Source organism: Clarias gariepinus, chromosome 9, assembly GCF_024256425.1.
Source record: "Clarias gariepinus isolate MV-2021 ecotype Netherlands chromosome 9, CGAR_prim_01v2, whole genome shotgun sequence".
Lineage (NCBI taxonomy): Eukaryota > Metazoa > Chordata > Actinopteri > Siluriformes > Clariidae > Clarias > Clarias gariepinus.
This window is the reverse complement of record NC_071108.1, coordinates 9,929,202-9,944,697: the sequence shown is the minus strand read 5'-3', so window position 1 is coordinate 9,944,697 and position 15,496 is coordinate 9,929,202. Positions and strand designations below refer to the sequence as shown.

The window sequence follows — 15,496 nt, the reverse complement described above, 5'->3', positions numbered from 1 at the left end:
TGACTCGACTTCCACCTTCCTTAAAGTTTCAGTCCAAATTTAGTTTGCAGATATCCAAACCCTTCTGTTCATGCTCTTTTATGAGTTCCATGAGTTACTGCACACTGCTCTTTTCCCAAACAGGTGAAAGCCTGATGGGGCGAGATCAGGACTATAGGGAAGATGCTTTAACATCTCAAAGTGAAGGTTTTGCAGGATGTCGACAGTGTGGGCAGAAATCATCTGCGTTTAATCGGAAGTTTAGGCTTCAGCTCTTCAATAAGTATCTCACTGTTGATCTGATCATGTTCCAATCATTGCATTTTCATAAATTTTCCAGCTGATGGTTGGCGAGTGAGGATGTTTGCGTTCCAAACTCTGCCGTTTATCCTCAGGCTTGTAGTGATGAACCCACGTCTCATCACCAGTAATGATTCTCTTTATAAAACATTCACCTTTTTTAGAGTTCCAAGTATCATTAGAGTATGTAAAGCTTGTTTTCAGATATCTAAACGCTTCCGTGAGTTGTTAGAGCAACAGGTACCCCCTAAGACCGCAAAAAAATAAAAAAATAAAAATGTAATCACTGCACGCTGCTATTCTTTTGTGCAATTAACAAGTGGGGCATCCATTTACAGTTACAAATAAACTGATGTAACACGTTCATACCCGCACAGCAGTGACCAGTTTACAAAAGTCATATTTATTAGATGTTTACTTAGTACATCCTTATTTTACGGCTGACTCGTCATGTTTCCCATGATAATGTCGCAGTCGTCTGGGTTTGCTTGCAGCACACAACTCCCTTCACCTCCTTGCTGACCTAATCAGTGTCAATAGAGTCCGCGCTGGCAGTCACCGGACCACTTTAGTGTGTGAGTGTGTGTCGTGGTAGCCATTGGAGTCCAATAGACACACACTATTGCACATGTGCAGAGTAATTGGTTGCAGTGTCGGGCTGTAAGGCATATGGTAATTGATTCACATGCGTGAAGCCTTAATTAAGAGAGATTAGTTACGCTCCGAGACGTTACTCTGCCTAAAGTCATGTTAAGTGTCAGCGATACAGAGGCAGACTAGGCTAAGCTTGCTGATTTATAAATGAGCTCAGGTTATTTTACTCATATTCTCATTCAGGATAACTTAGTACTGCTATGGAATCGATTTAAGAAATCATTTTATCTTGTAAAAAAGGTTTCTCAAAGTCCAGGGTGCATGATTTGTTTAATTTGTTGCAGTGTAGAAAAGCACCACTATTAGTACATAAGGTATTAAAGCTATACTGTACATAATGTTGACTGGAAACTACTGACAGTCGGGAATGTTCGGAAATGAAGAGAAAGTCTTGTAAGAAACGGGTTAATGTAACTGTGCATACAGTTATGATAATAAGGTACAGTTCATATAAAAAGGTTTTCTCAGTTTATACACAGTTCAGAATAACACACAGTATGTACTGTAGCAGGACAGGTTTGTTAGTGTTACTCATCACTGAACTCATCACTAGTAACTCAGTCAGGAGAATTATCCTGATTCTGCATAAACAGAAATAATTTGTTCCCACATTTTGTTTTTTAGGTTAATTTGTGCACACAATTTACAATTTGCTTCCACATTTTGTTTAATTATGGTGCACGAGATACAGTTTGTTCCTTATGTTTTCGTTTTTGGGATTTTTTGCACACACAATTTGTTTCCACATTTTGGTTTTTAGGTAAATTTTTGTACACACAAGGTACGGGTGTTTCCACGATTTGATTTATTTATACATATACTGTATATGCATAAATATAATCATACATATTTCACTTATACGTATACTGTAATTTGTTGTTGCCTATGTTTTGGTGTTTGGTTCATGCATACAAAATACTATTTGTTCCCTAGGTTTTGGTTAATTTATACAAAAAGGATACAATTTGTTTCTACATTTTGGTTAGTCCATGTGCACAAAATACAATTTGTGTTGGTTAATTTTTTTTATTAATACAATTAGTTCATGTCTTTTGCTTTTTCCTTAACTTGTGTGAACAAGATACAGTTACATTTTCAGTAAGAGTTATGCATTACATATTTTTTTGGATACAGTTTGAATTTATCATGGCAAACAAACTAGAATAAAATATGATGTCACCACTCCGGGGCACTGTACAGTACATCACAGCTCATTTCTCTAATGGCAGTATGGACAATCAACACCAGGAAAATTGCTATCAGTTAATCCTAATGGTTTTACGACATTAATTTAGTGTGGAAACAACAAATTGCTGATTTAAAAGCAAAAGTGTGATTGCATTGGAATATTTAGATCCTTTTCCTCCACACTGTGGAGAAATTTTTCCGCTCAAGCGAGTAAATTAATGCATATAAATGCCCACCCCAGGTGGAGGTCTGCTTGATAAATACTAATTACTACTGGGTGGCCTTAGGCCGCTAACACTGAGTTATTATAGAATAAGTATGACAGGGATTAATATGTATATGGATAAATGTAATCAACAAGCAAAGTTGAGCAAAGGAGCTCAATACATTTACATAATGTTAAATAAATATATCCTCCCATATCAATGATCAGTTATTTTCTTAGTTAAAAACAAGTGCATCCATACCTAACTAGACCTGTCTGCCGTTCATGTGTCAGGAATTCCATTACCGACGGCGGGGCAGCGACGTGTGCCTGCCATGTGACTGCTACCCGGTGGGCTCCTTCACACGCTCCTGTGACCCAGAGAGCGGCCAGTGCCAGTGCAGGCCGGGGGTGATTGGACGGCAGTGCAACATGTGTGACAACCCTTTCGCTGAGGTCACACAGACTGGCTGCGAAGGTGGGACAAAGTGACACATACGTGCGCGCACACACACCCACACACCCACACACACACACATACACACACATTTAATCCAACTTCTTTTGGGTGCTCCAGCTATTCATTCATCCATGCAATAAAAAGCACCAGTGTTAAATTACTTTAGAAGAAGACTAAAATAAATCCAGATGTACGTTAAAAAGTTAATTTAACACTTAGGATTTTGTGCCCTCGTCTCCATCTGTGCAGACATTCACTCATCTTATTGTATAGTTTTTCTTATTTTCTCTCTAAATGGATAATGTAATAGTGTTTTTTTTTTTTAGTTAATATTAATCCATCATACTGGGGAATACATTTATTTTAAATGTTACATTTTCTATCATGTAACATAAAACATACGACTCTATTTTCATGTTCGAAATAGAAGCACAAAAACTCAGCCAGAAGTTGAAGGTTTTGGTGCATATTGGTGTAGCAGAAAATAGGTCACCTGACAAAGAGCAGTGGAAACGTGTTAGAATATCAATGAATGTGTTATCATGTACTGTATAGAAGCTGTGAATAATATCAGCTCCTTTTATTTGCTTTAGAAATATGTATACATTAGAACATATAGTATGATTAGATAAGACATATATTAACATTAACATTATTACAGGTTGCTAATGGCATGTTTAAGTATAGTAAATGGGATTTCTAAGTTGATTTACTTTTATGGGTATTTGCTATGTGCTTCCCAATTAATTGCATTCAAATTAAAACCGTGATTAGGACCTGTGCAATTATCTAATTACAAAAGGCTGCAAATTATTCCATGTAGTATATGCATAGTCAGGAGTTTGTCAATAATAATAAAGTATTAGGAGATCTCAGGATTCGGGTTCGAACCCCATCGTCGGTGGGTTGCCACATCCCATACTACTCAGCCACTGCATGTAGTGCCGCTCCCAAGCCCTGGTAGGAAAAAATGGGAGGGTTGTGTCAGGAAGGGCATCCGGGATCTAGCATGTGCTGAGTTTTCGTGTGGATCAGATGGTGTGCAGTGGCAGCCACTTACTGCGAGCAGCCAAAAGAAGTTTCATTTACCTTTTAAACAAATTTTAAGATGCTAAATACATTTTAGCAATCATCAATTTTATGAGGCTATTTGTGCCATTATTTGCTTTTAGCATAGTTATACTATACATTTTAATAATAAATGGTACATTTCATAATTAATGTACATCGCAGTGTGATTTCTTTTTCTTAATCAAATCATGCAGCCCTAATATTAATTTAAATTTGCAAATCTAAAATACATAGCCAATGTAGCACAAATGATAAAAAAGGTCGATGCTGATCTCAATTGAAAGACACCAGAAGACTCAGTGCACTACAGCCTGCTGCACAAGGCACTCGGCACATGGCAGTGGGCAGAAAGACTATGGCCACCAACCTGGATTTTAAATTCACTTTATCCCAATTAGATCAAGCAGTAGGTAGGCCCTGGACAAGCACATTCGATCTACTGTATGGAGGCTCCATTCTACAACCCACAGCATCAAAAGGATCCACTTCCAACATCCTGGTGCCAGACACCGTAGCACACCCACAGAGAGAGAGAGAGCCCAAAACCTAGGTGGTTTTAATGTTATGGCTGATACATAGATTACATTTTCGAAATCTATTATTTACTAAAAGACACTGTCACACATTTTATAGTGTCAGCGCCTTGAGATAGAGAGGCTGCGAATGCAGACTTGCAGTAATGTAATATACTAGTTAAATGCACTGCTGATGAACGACCATGGAACAAGATATGATTGTCACTTATTTTATTACACAAGCCCATTTTATCACTTACAGCAACACTCAATTTATCCCTCTGCGCTCCACAGTGATCTACGATGGCTGTCCGAAGGTTATCACCATGGGCATCTGGTGGCCACGGACCAAGTTCAGCATGCCAGCTGTGGTGCCCTGTCCCAAGGGATCAGTAGGTGAGCGTTTGTGTCCCGGTTTCTGCGCTGCCTGGTTCAAGCAGATTGTTTATAACTGTGGAATATGTAGGTGTGTGATGTCATGACATATTGTTATTAATTAATTGCGATAATTACTCTGTTGTAGGAGCTGCTATTCGTCACTGTGATGTCGACCGAGGCTGGCTGGAGCCTGATCTCTATAACTGCACTTCCCCTGCTTTTGTTGAGCTCAACACAGCGGTAAGAGATCGACTCTGATACAAACACATATATATAGTATGTGCTCCTCTCCCAATACACATCCATTTCCCGTAGGATTACTTATACATGTGTATGTGTGTGCGTGTGTGTGTGTGTGTGTGTGTGTGTGTGTGTGTGTGTGTGTGCATAAACAGCTGGAGGCCGTCGAAAGGAATGAGACCATATTGAACACCATTACTGAAAAGAAGCTGGCCCATCAGCTGCGTGACGTCACCGAGGCAACAACCCGTCTCTATGGCAACGACCTCCAAATTGCAGAGAGATTGTTGTCCCGCCTTCTGACCTTTGAGAACTCCCAGACAGGTTTCGGTTTAACGGCCACGCAGGATGCTCACTTCACCGAGGTGAGAATCTACACCTCACACACACACACACGCACACACACACACACACACACACACTCTCTCTCTCTCACTCTACAGGTCCCTGTTCTTATATTTCTGTCTCTCTGACTGTCTCACTGTCTCTGGTTCTGTCTCTCTGCGTTGCTCTCTCTGTCTTTGTCTGTTTTTTAAATTTCCTTTTTTCTATCCCATTCTCTTTGTATTTCTGCTGGTTTGTACTTCTTCTTTGCCTTTTTTTTCTCCTTGCTTCCTTTTCTTGCTCATTCTACTTTGTTTGTCTCATGTCTTTTCTTTGTCATCCTTCTCCCCTGATTCCTTTGCACATTTTTCACTAACAACCACATCCTGATTTCACATTTTTTTCTTAAACTCTCTGCCTCTCTGCCTCTGTTTCCTCCATCTGTCCTGCTGTTTTTCTCAATTTTCTTCCCATTCTAGTTTTAACTCATCATTCTCCTTTTTCTCTCCTCTTTATTGTACCGATTTCTCTTCCTTCACCCCCCCCCCGTTCCTTCACTTATCCCTCTCCTCTCTTTGTACAGAACGTGTTGCGAGCATGCAGTGTGTTACTGAGCCCCAGCACCGCAGGACTGTGGAGGTCTCAGAGTTCAGCTCAGAGTGGAGCAGCGGGCGTGGCCGATCTGTTAGAGCAATACTCACACACCCTCGCCCGGAACACCAAACACACCTACCTCAATCCTGTAGCCCTGGTGGCACCCAATATAGGTCAGTCCTGAACACACACACTTTATACACTTGCTTCAGTAGTGTGCAAAAGTCTTGGGTCACCAAAAAGTGTCTAAAGATTATAAAATTGGTTGTTTATGTACCGTAACAACTTCACAGCAACCTCGTTTTCCTTCTCGTCTGTTCCAACCACTTAGCATTCAGCATCTCCAGTATACTAATCACCGGTGTGATCATCTGTCATCATCTGTTTCTCACTGTCTGTAAAGAAATATGGGCTGACTCAAGACTTATGCACAGTGCATTACTGTATATCATGCAATCGAATATGCATCCAGATCAGGGTTAGAAATGAACCTTGTAGGGTTCAATGAAGCTGGTGTATTTCAAACTCTACCAGTAACTTTCTTGTTTTAACCTGAAGGTTCTAACACCGCGTAAAATAATACAGTAAGAGATTATTTAAGTAAAAAGGCTCTATTACTCCATAAGGTCATGGTATTCTGACTATGCAGACTTGACATCCAGAGCGCTGCTAGGCAGAAGTTATTTTCATCACTTAATTTTCAGACTGTGCCTGATTCTTTTTTAACTGGCTATTATTAACTGCTAACTTAATTACAAAAATTAATGTAAAATCAAAAGTGTGGATATTGAGATATTAGTCCTATACTCAAAGGTCCACATTTCATTTTCATTTAAGGCCCCCTGCTGTTGGTTTAAAGGGATAATTCGGGTTTCGTTAAGTCTGACTGGTGCATGTAGTCGTTATAACTTTTCTTGCTCTGCACAATGACCATGAAGTGTGTCACCTGGAACGCAAGAACAATGTAAGTTCCTGCAGAAGGTTCCTGCTGAACTTTAGAACGCAGGACTGCTCCCATCGCGTTTCCTGCATTACTGAATCGAACCGTGTGCATCGAAATAAGCTGGTAGGCTTGTAGATTAAGCAAGTTCACCAACCACTACACAAACTCACCTGCCATTTCCAACCTTGGCCCTGATACTAACTCTAGCTGTGTTTGTGTTAATTGCAGTAATGACTGTGGACCGCGTGGAGAACCACACACACGCACAGAAACGGTTTCCTCGCTATCACAGTTCCATGTTTCGCGGGCAGGCTCTTTGGGATGCGCACACGCATGTGGTGCTGCCAAATAGTTCCCTGGTGCCACAGCGCAACTTCTGTAAGTATACACTGTGTACTCAAAGCTCACCCTTTTTACCTTCTAGTTACACATTGTTTTGTATTGCTTTAAATATTGCCTGCTTTCTTTTCAGCCCCGTCGAGTCTACAGGCCAATCAGACCCCAGAGGTGCCAGCGGCACGGCGATCGGGCTGGCCGAATAATTCACCCTTTACCATCGTCATCGTCCTGATATACCGCAGCATGGGAGCTGCCCTTCCTCTCAAATACCACACAGACCGTCGGGGAGTTAGGTGTGTGTCTGTGTCTGCATGTGTCTCAGGGTATATCCGGCTTGGATTTTAACATTAGTGGTGCTGGGGTTGGAACCAGGGACCTTCCAATCACCCTAACGAATGAGCAACCTCTGCCCCAGAAGGGCACTACTTTTAGTACACTACTGCCCTACGTGATTATGGAGAAGTCCATAAGTTATTTCTGAAAATGAATAACTATTTTTTGCCCGTCGTCAGGAGGCTGGATATTGAGTGTGATGCCTATTAATCTGCTAGCTCTGATTGTTTTATCCTTTGTGGCCATGACTTTAATTCTTTGCCACAGCATAATCCTTTGTTTACGCCTTTGAAATATTAGATCAGCTCCTCTGTATGTCAACTGAAACAAATTCCCATGTCACCACAGCAGCTCTATTGCGTAAGAGGGTGGAAAGCGCTTTCCTCCGAATGTGTTACGCCTCAATTTAAAATGATGCTGATGAAAATGAGAACGTGAGAATGAAAAGCTTGGCTGGCTTTTAGCATGTTATGGCCTCCACCTTTCCCATGTGGCAGGTCATGTAACAGGAGAGTGGGTGGGTGGGCAACGATCAAAACCGAATAAAGCAAGAAACTGCGGGAAAACAGTCCCCTGACCCCTGAGTGTGTCTATCTTTACCTGCAGGTTGCCGCGTCACCCGGTGCTGAACTCTCCTGTAGTGAGTGTATCAGTCTATAATAACCACTCGTTCGTGGAGGGTTTCCTGGAGACGCCCGTCATGCTGGAGTTCCGTCTGCTCGAAACAAGCAACCGCAGCAAGCCTCTGTGTGTGCAGTGGAACCACACCAGCCCGTGAGTTTCTCCCATCATCTGAATGATTGGAAGATTTGTGTGTTTTAATGTTTCGAAAGCTATACTGTAATATATAATTGCAGTCTTCCTATATGAAGATGCTCATATTATTTCCTATTCGTGCGTGTGTGTGTGTGTGTGTGTGTGTGTGTAGAGTGTCAGCAGGAGGTTGTTGGACAGTGAGGGACTGCAGTGTTGTCTACAGAAACATGTCACATGTGCGCTGCCAGTGCCATAGACTCGGCACCTTTGGAGTGTTAATGGACAGCTCACAAAGAGAGGTAACACACACACACACACACACACACACACACACACAGCCCACATAAGAAAATATAATACATAATATAATGTATGTATGATTGCTGAATAAGTGGCAGTACTGTGCAAAAGTCTTAGGCACCATATTATATGCTGTGCCAATTTTGTTATATATGTTTAGCATTCAGTATTTCCATATATAACTTAAAAAGTAATACATAAATAACATTACAGGAGAATATATGCATGGCTGTAAAGAAAGAAATATAGTACAAGACAGAGCAGTTTCCAGATGTACGCTCCTGGGATTTGCATAAAAATAGAACGGAGTGTGTGTGAGACAAGGATACCAGAGACTCATATTCTCCAGCATGCTCAGTAAAACCTAACAGCTGTTTTACTTATAGTACTGTGCAAAAGTCTTGGGCACATACAAAAATATGGCATAAGCAAAAGATGCTTTTGAAAACATTACTATATTACATAATATTACATTACGTAAACTTCTATAAAGAATAATAAAATAAACAGTCAATATTTGGAGTAAAAACTCATTGCTTAAAATCAATTTTAGACATAGATTTGTGCAGTTTTATAAGAAAACAGCTGTTAGGTTTTACTGAGCATGCTGGAGAATATGAGTTCTGCTGGTAACTTTGTCACACACTCACTCCTTTCTATTTTTATGCAAATTCCAGAACTTTTTTACTTTTTTACAGAACTTTTTTTCTTTACAGCCATGTATATATTCTCCTGTAATGGTATTTATATATATTACTTTTTAAGTTATATAGGGAAATACTGAGTGATTTTGTACGTAATTATGCAGACATGATAAACATATATAATAGAATTGGTACAGCATATAATATGGTGCCTAAGACTTTTGCACAGTACTGTGGTGTTCATTCATTTAATCATTAATCATATCATCATTCTCTCTCCTTTTCTCTCTTTCTCCTCCTTTATCGGTGATCAGCAATTAGAGGGTGACCTGGAGACTCTGGCCATAGTAACGTACACATCTCTATCGGTTTCCATGGTGGCACTGTTGCTAACGGTTACGGTGCTCTCCTGTCTGAGGGAACTGAAGTCGAACACGCGCAGCATCCACTCCAATATGGCTGCTGCTACATTCCTGTCTCAGCTCACCTACCTGCTGGGTATCAACCAAACCGAACAACAGGTGAGCGAGTGATGGAGCGAGGGAGGGACGAAGGGATGGATACGGTAGGTAGTAGAGGGAGAAATGGACTGAACGGGTGAGTAAGGGACAGGAAGTGTTGGTAAGGAAGGAAGTGGAAGAAGGTTGAAGGTTTGATTAAGTCAGGGGGGAAGTGTGTAAAGTAGGTTTGAAGGACTGGACACTGGACCATCCATTAATCCTAACCCGAGTAGGAGGCTGTCTGTCTGTCTGTCTGTCTGTCTGTCTGTCTGTCTGAGGGACTGACTACATGATTGTGTGATATATGCTCTTATGAACGTATAAATGATTAAACCTCCATCTAATGTTCTAGACATACACTAGTAAACATTCTTCCCAGCTCATTATACAAACGTACCAACAGTTAGATATGCTGCATGATATTGGAATTCATTTAAACGCTACTATCGCAGCCATCGGCGCAGAGAGCGGCATCAATCACATATCACGCTCTGACTCAGACTTCAGGAAAATGCTTTTGTCTGAAGTACACACACACTCACACACACATGCGCGCTTTTCCTCCGCGGTTTGTGAGGATGGTTGAGCGTGATATCATTGTCTGTCGTTTCATTCATGATTAATAGTTTTTCAGAGCTTGAATTGCAGTTTTCGTGACATTTCAACATCAATAAACGATTGCACCAGTTCTGTGCACAGCTTGAATTTTCTCAAATGGAGTACAAGTACCATGGCAGCATATTAAAAGTAATTCAGACGTACAGTAGTATGTAATGTCTGACAGACTCAGTAGTCCTGCTGCCAGCTTGATGGATGACGGGCTTTCGTACGTTCTGCCCTCTCCACCCATTTGGGTTAAAAATGGAAGGTGTGTCTCTATTTACGTGGGGTAACATGCAATGGCCACCTCTGGTAATCGAGTAATAGAGTTAATTATGCTTTAATCTAATATGAAAACAAAAGTCACATCACTGATTTAAAGCATTGCATCTGATGACATCCACATGCAGGGATACTGAAAGGTAACCATGGCAACCAGCATGGATACCAGTTTAAGCTATGTACTGGGTTACTGTCTCTGATATCACACTGTTAAAAGAGCGTGTATTTTTAACGTTCGTTTCGCTAGAAAGCCTCTCTGACAGGCACTTTATCTTCCAGGGCTTTCAGGTCATCAATTTTCAATAAATTTGTGCATAAAGTGCACATTAGTGGACATGAGTGCTTATACATAAATTTACAAAAACTCGGAAGCTCTCATATGATATACCTTTTTTTCCCTCTGAAGTAGATTTTCAAGAATGCAACATTTCTCGTGTCAATGTTCCTTGTGAAGGATGCACAAATAAATCTTTTAATATTCGGATCATAATCCGGCTAATGCACTAAACACTTTACATTATAAATATAGTCATCATAATTTGTGCAGCACTTTCTGCTTAATGATTATTCTTCACATACTGTATATTCCATTCTATATGCTCTTATATTTATATTTTAGTCTAATTATCCTTTTTGTCTTAATCTTAGATTCTCTTTATTGCTGCTGGTCTCTGAGAGCTACCAAAATAATTTAGTTGCATCGCAATTTGTATATGTATTGTAATACTGCAACAATAGAGTCTCTTTAACTTCATCTTTATTTCATTATGATCCCTAGTACTTCTCACCTAATTAATTTCCAGTACTCCTACAAACTGTGTATTTAAAAAACACATTTTATTGGCTTTTTTTTTTTATTCTCACGTCATCCTTGACATAATGGTATATCCTTATTTTCCACTTTCTCACCGTCTGCACAGGTTCCATTTTACGTTATTAAGTCACGCTCCTGCATTCTGACTGACATCCTATTTTCTCTACACTTGTGCTTTCTTTCTCAGTTTCTCTGCACGGTGGTAGCCATCCTGCTGCATTATTTCTTCATGTCAGCATTTGCCTGGATGTTTGTGGAGGCTCTGCACATTTACCGCATGCAGACTGAAGCCCGGAACATCAACTATGGAGCCATGAGGTTTTACTACGCCATTGGCTGGGGAGTGCCTGCTATCATTACTGGTAGATATACATTCACATGTACAGTATGGTACTGTAGTAGATAACTTGGGATGACTTGAGGATTTAAGAGGTCAAAAACGTAAAAGAGTAAACTAATGCCAAATACTGTGTAGAGATTAAGGTTTCATTAGTATTTGTCAAAGGTGCGTGTGGTCTCTCCAGTGAACTTGCATAATATTAACCTTTTTAAGTTTATATGCATGAGAGATAGTCAGCAGGCAGGGGGTTACTGAGGTCAAATCACTACTGCTTTACCCTTGAGCGAGACTCCTGATCCTCATAATCTCCGTGGGTACTGCACAAAGACTTCCTGACCCCAGTTCTGAATTAGCATTTACCCAAAGTCTTCTTCAGACCTTACTTACTTTTATACCTAATATTATAATATTTATCATTTTTACGGATTATGCTTCCTATTATGTTTATTATTCTAAATACTTATGGAATAGGTATATTATTCTATATAAATATATATTCCATATATTATGGAATAAAACAATATGGGTAGAAAAATATTTTACAGTATCTATCTATCTATCTATCTATCTATCTATCTATCTATCTATCTATCTATCTATCGCAATTAGACTATATAGAAATAATAGTATTATTATACTTGCATGTATTATATGTAGTGGTTAGCACTGTGGTTCGAGTCACTCCTCGAGTTTGTGTGTGTGGAGTTTGCATGTTCTCCCCGTGCTCCGTGGGTTTCTTTAGGGTGCTCTGGTTTCTGCCCACAGTCCCAAGTTGGGCAAATTAGGCTAATTGGAATTTCCAAATTACCCATTAATGTATAACGTGAGTGTGTGTGTGCTTGTACCCAGAGATCCCGTCCAGGTCCTAAGCTCCGTTAGATAGGCTCCAGGCTTTCCTCAACCCTGCTCAGAGAATCTAATATAGAGAAAGAATAAGAGAGAATGAGTGTTATACTGTATATACCGTACCACACTGCTGCTCTTAAATCTGATTGATATGATTAATTTTTCTCTCAATACCGAGCCCCTAAAATGCCAAAAGGTGTGATTTAAAATAATAATAATAATAAGATATTATCTCATGGGGAAAAGTTATAATTTTGTTCACACACGTTAATTATCTTGTGTACTGTATGCACACAACTCACCTTCTAGCCAAAAAGCAAATAAGCTGTTTAAGTTAAGCAATGAAATAAAACATTAATCAACAAACTTTCAATGTGAATGCAAATAATCCAACTGCTTTATGAAAAATCAGACACACCGTTAAACATATGCAGACAGTATCCAGACATACCCTGACAGTAGTGCTGAATGTAATTAATATCACAGGTTTGTTGCAATGTGTTTGGTCTAATCTGTTATATTTCCATAATAACAGCTCAGTTACAGGGACGGTTATGGCAGATGCTCAAAAAGAAAAAGAAAAAAATCTAAGCCTAATAATAAACTATTTTAAGAAAAATAGATATCTTTAAGGAGATGCTTATTTAGCATTTGTAGATGCTTTAACATCATAGAAAAGTCTGTAGGATGGAGAGCCTTGCTAAGAAAAAAGAAAGAAAAAGAAGAAGCTGGTGCAGGAACTATTGTTATTCTGTGATTATAACCTGCTTGATAACAGGAACAAGTTAAACATTAACGTAACAATAAATGGATAAGACTTAAATGATCTATATAATAAACATACAGTAGTAAGCATAAAATACCATAGTAAATGTACAGGGAAAAAAATCATAAGCTGTGGTGAATATGGCTTTATAAGCACAAACAAAAATGTAGTTTTCTCTTAATTAAATTTGTCTGTATTTTTTTTTTTTTACGTGATATAAAGATATTCCACAAATTTGTCTGCCACATTATTATTTAGTTACAGCACCGGCCATTTCATATGTCGTGACTTGTGCATGTTTTAACAAGAATAATAATCACTGACTCATTTAGTCTCCAGATCATCAGCGCACCCAGCCTTAAAATTATCAGTTTCAGAAAAAAGCTGATATAGTTAAGCTAAAATCCTATAGTGTTTATCCAATTTTATCCAGAAATTTTATTTATATAATTTCTTAAACGATCAAGACATTAGAACATGTGTTTAAAAAGGGGGAGTTTTTATATTTTGTACAAACTATTTATTAATTTATCTATAAAGTATATGGTATTTCTTGACATTTACAGTATGTATCTCTGTTCTAGGACTGGCTGTGGGTTTGGACCCAGAGGGTTATGGGAACCCTGATTTCTGCTGGATCTCCCTTTATGATAAACTTATCTGGAGTTTTGCTGGACCCATCGTCATTGTTATACTGGTACGGCAAAATCTACGGCAAACTAATCAGTATGGCATTTTATTTATGTCAGGGTCATCAAGCTCTTCAATGTACAGTAGTCATGAATAAACCCATGCAGTTAATAAGAAACACACCGATATTTCTGTAGTGTGTATGGGTGTATGCGTAGACGTTGTAGAGTACTGTATGACCTGTGAATTGATTTTTTTCCTGCTGTCGATTAACACATGGTTTTCTCCACACATAAAGGGATAGCTTTACTGAAAGGAATTAGAAAGCTTTTTTTTAAACACAGATTTTTATTTATTAGTATTATTCAATCAAATTGTCCCAGAGATAAGTAAACCAGAGGTAATTAAAATCTTTGTCTTGCCTTTGCCGTCATTGTCTTGCTCAGTAGTGGTGTTGACCCAGATTTCTGTAATGACTATGTGACTGCTGAGAGCACTATACAAATGTATTGCAAATGAATTTAATTTAACTGAGATACATTTAAACTAGAAATAATGAGGTGGAAATAATGATGCTTGACTTTACTGTAATTGGACAGTGGTCATATGTTACACTGTGTGGCGCCAGTCTAGTGCTGTCTAGTATAAAGGATATTTATATAATTGTTCTATACAGTATATCATGTCAGTGTCGTATATAAAACATATCTATCTACTGTATCTGTAAAAACATCCCTTCATCCAATCATTCATTAATCCATACAAATCATACATCCAACCTTTTTTCCATCCATTCATCCATCCATCCATCCTCCCATTCAATCAGTCATCCATCCACACATCCATTATCCACTCTTCCGTCCATCCATCCATCCATCCTCCCATTTAATCAGCCATCCCTCTATAAATCATTCTTCTACCCTTTCATCTAATCACCTGTCCATCCATCTATTCATCACCTATCCTCCCATACAATCACCCATCCATCCATCCACCCTCCCATCCAGATATCCAATTATCCATTCATCCACCTATTCATCTATTTACTCTCATTTGATTATTCATCCTTCCATCTAATCTATTTATCGATCCAATCATGCATCCACTCTCCCAACCAATTGTCCATCCATCCAATCATCCATCCATCCATCCATCCATCCATCCATTCATCCATCCACCCATCCATCCATCCATCCATCCATCCAGTAAACTGTCCCCTATTATACAACATACAACTGGCAGAACATGTTACTCTTCCTGAATTAATACATTATTAAATCACTAATTTCTTTCTTCCTCCTTTTTATTGTTTCTTTCATTTACAGATGAATGCTGGGATGTTTATGATGGTTCTACGCATGACATGCAATCCGTCTCAAAAGGAGACAAAAAAGCTGCCTGTAATGTGAGTTTTCAAATATCCAAAGTCACACAAACACACTCATACACACACAAGCAGAGAAATAAAGAGAGAGACTCAGGAGAAGCTTTATTC

At 39.1% G+C, this 15,496-nt stretch overlaps 1 protein-coding gene across 3 annotated transcripts in view; it reads left to right on the top strand.

Moving 5' to 3' along the window:
• The window catches only part of celsr3 (cadherin, EGF LAG seven-pass G-type receptor 3), a 70,981-nt gene that overhangs the window by 48,095 nt on the left and 7,390 nt on the right, over positions 1-15,496 (top strand). For all 3 annotated transcript variants that reach the window (XM_053504889.1, XM_053504890.1, XM_053504891.1), the window contains exons 16-28: positions 2,621-2,804; positions 4,667-4,768; positions 4,896-4,990; positions 5,146-5,355; positions 5,898-6,081; positions 7,080-7,229; positions 7,324-7,483; positions 8,130-8,297; positions 8,452-8,578; positions 9,538-9,744; positions 11,607-11,781; positions 13,956-14,068; positions 15,327-15,406. In XM_053504889.1, the coding sequence (XP_053360864.1) occupies positions 2,621-2,804; positions 4,667-4,768; positions 4,896-4,990; positions 5,146-5,355; positions 5,898-6,081; positions 7,080-7,229; positions 7,324-7,483; positions 8,130-8,297; positions 8,452-8,578; positions 9,538-9,744; positions 11,607-11,781; positions 13,956-14,068; positions 15,327-15,406 (1,955 nt within the window). The remainder of the gene's footprint in view (positions 1-2,620; positions 2,805-4,666; positions 4,769-4,895; positions 4,991-5,145; positions 5,356-5,897; positions 6,082-7,079; positions 7,230-7,323; positions 7,484-8,129; positions 8,298-8,451; positions 8,579-9,537; positions 9,745-11,606; positions 11,782-13,955; positions 14,069-15,326; positions 15,407-15,496) is intronic.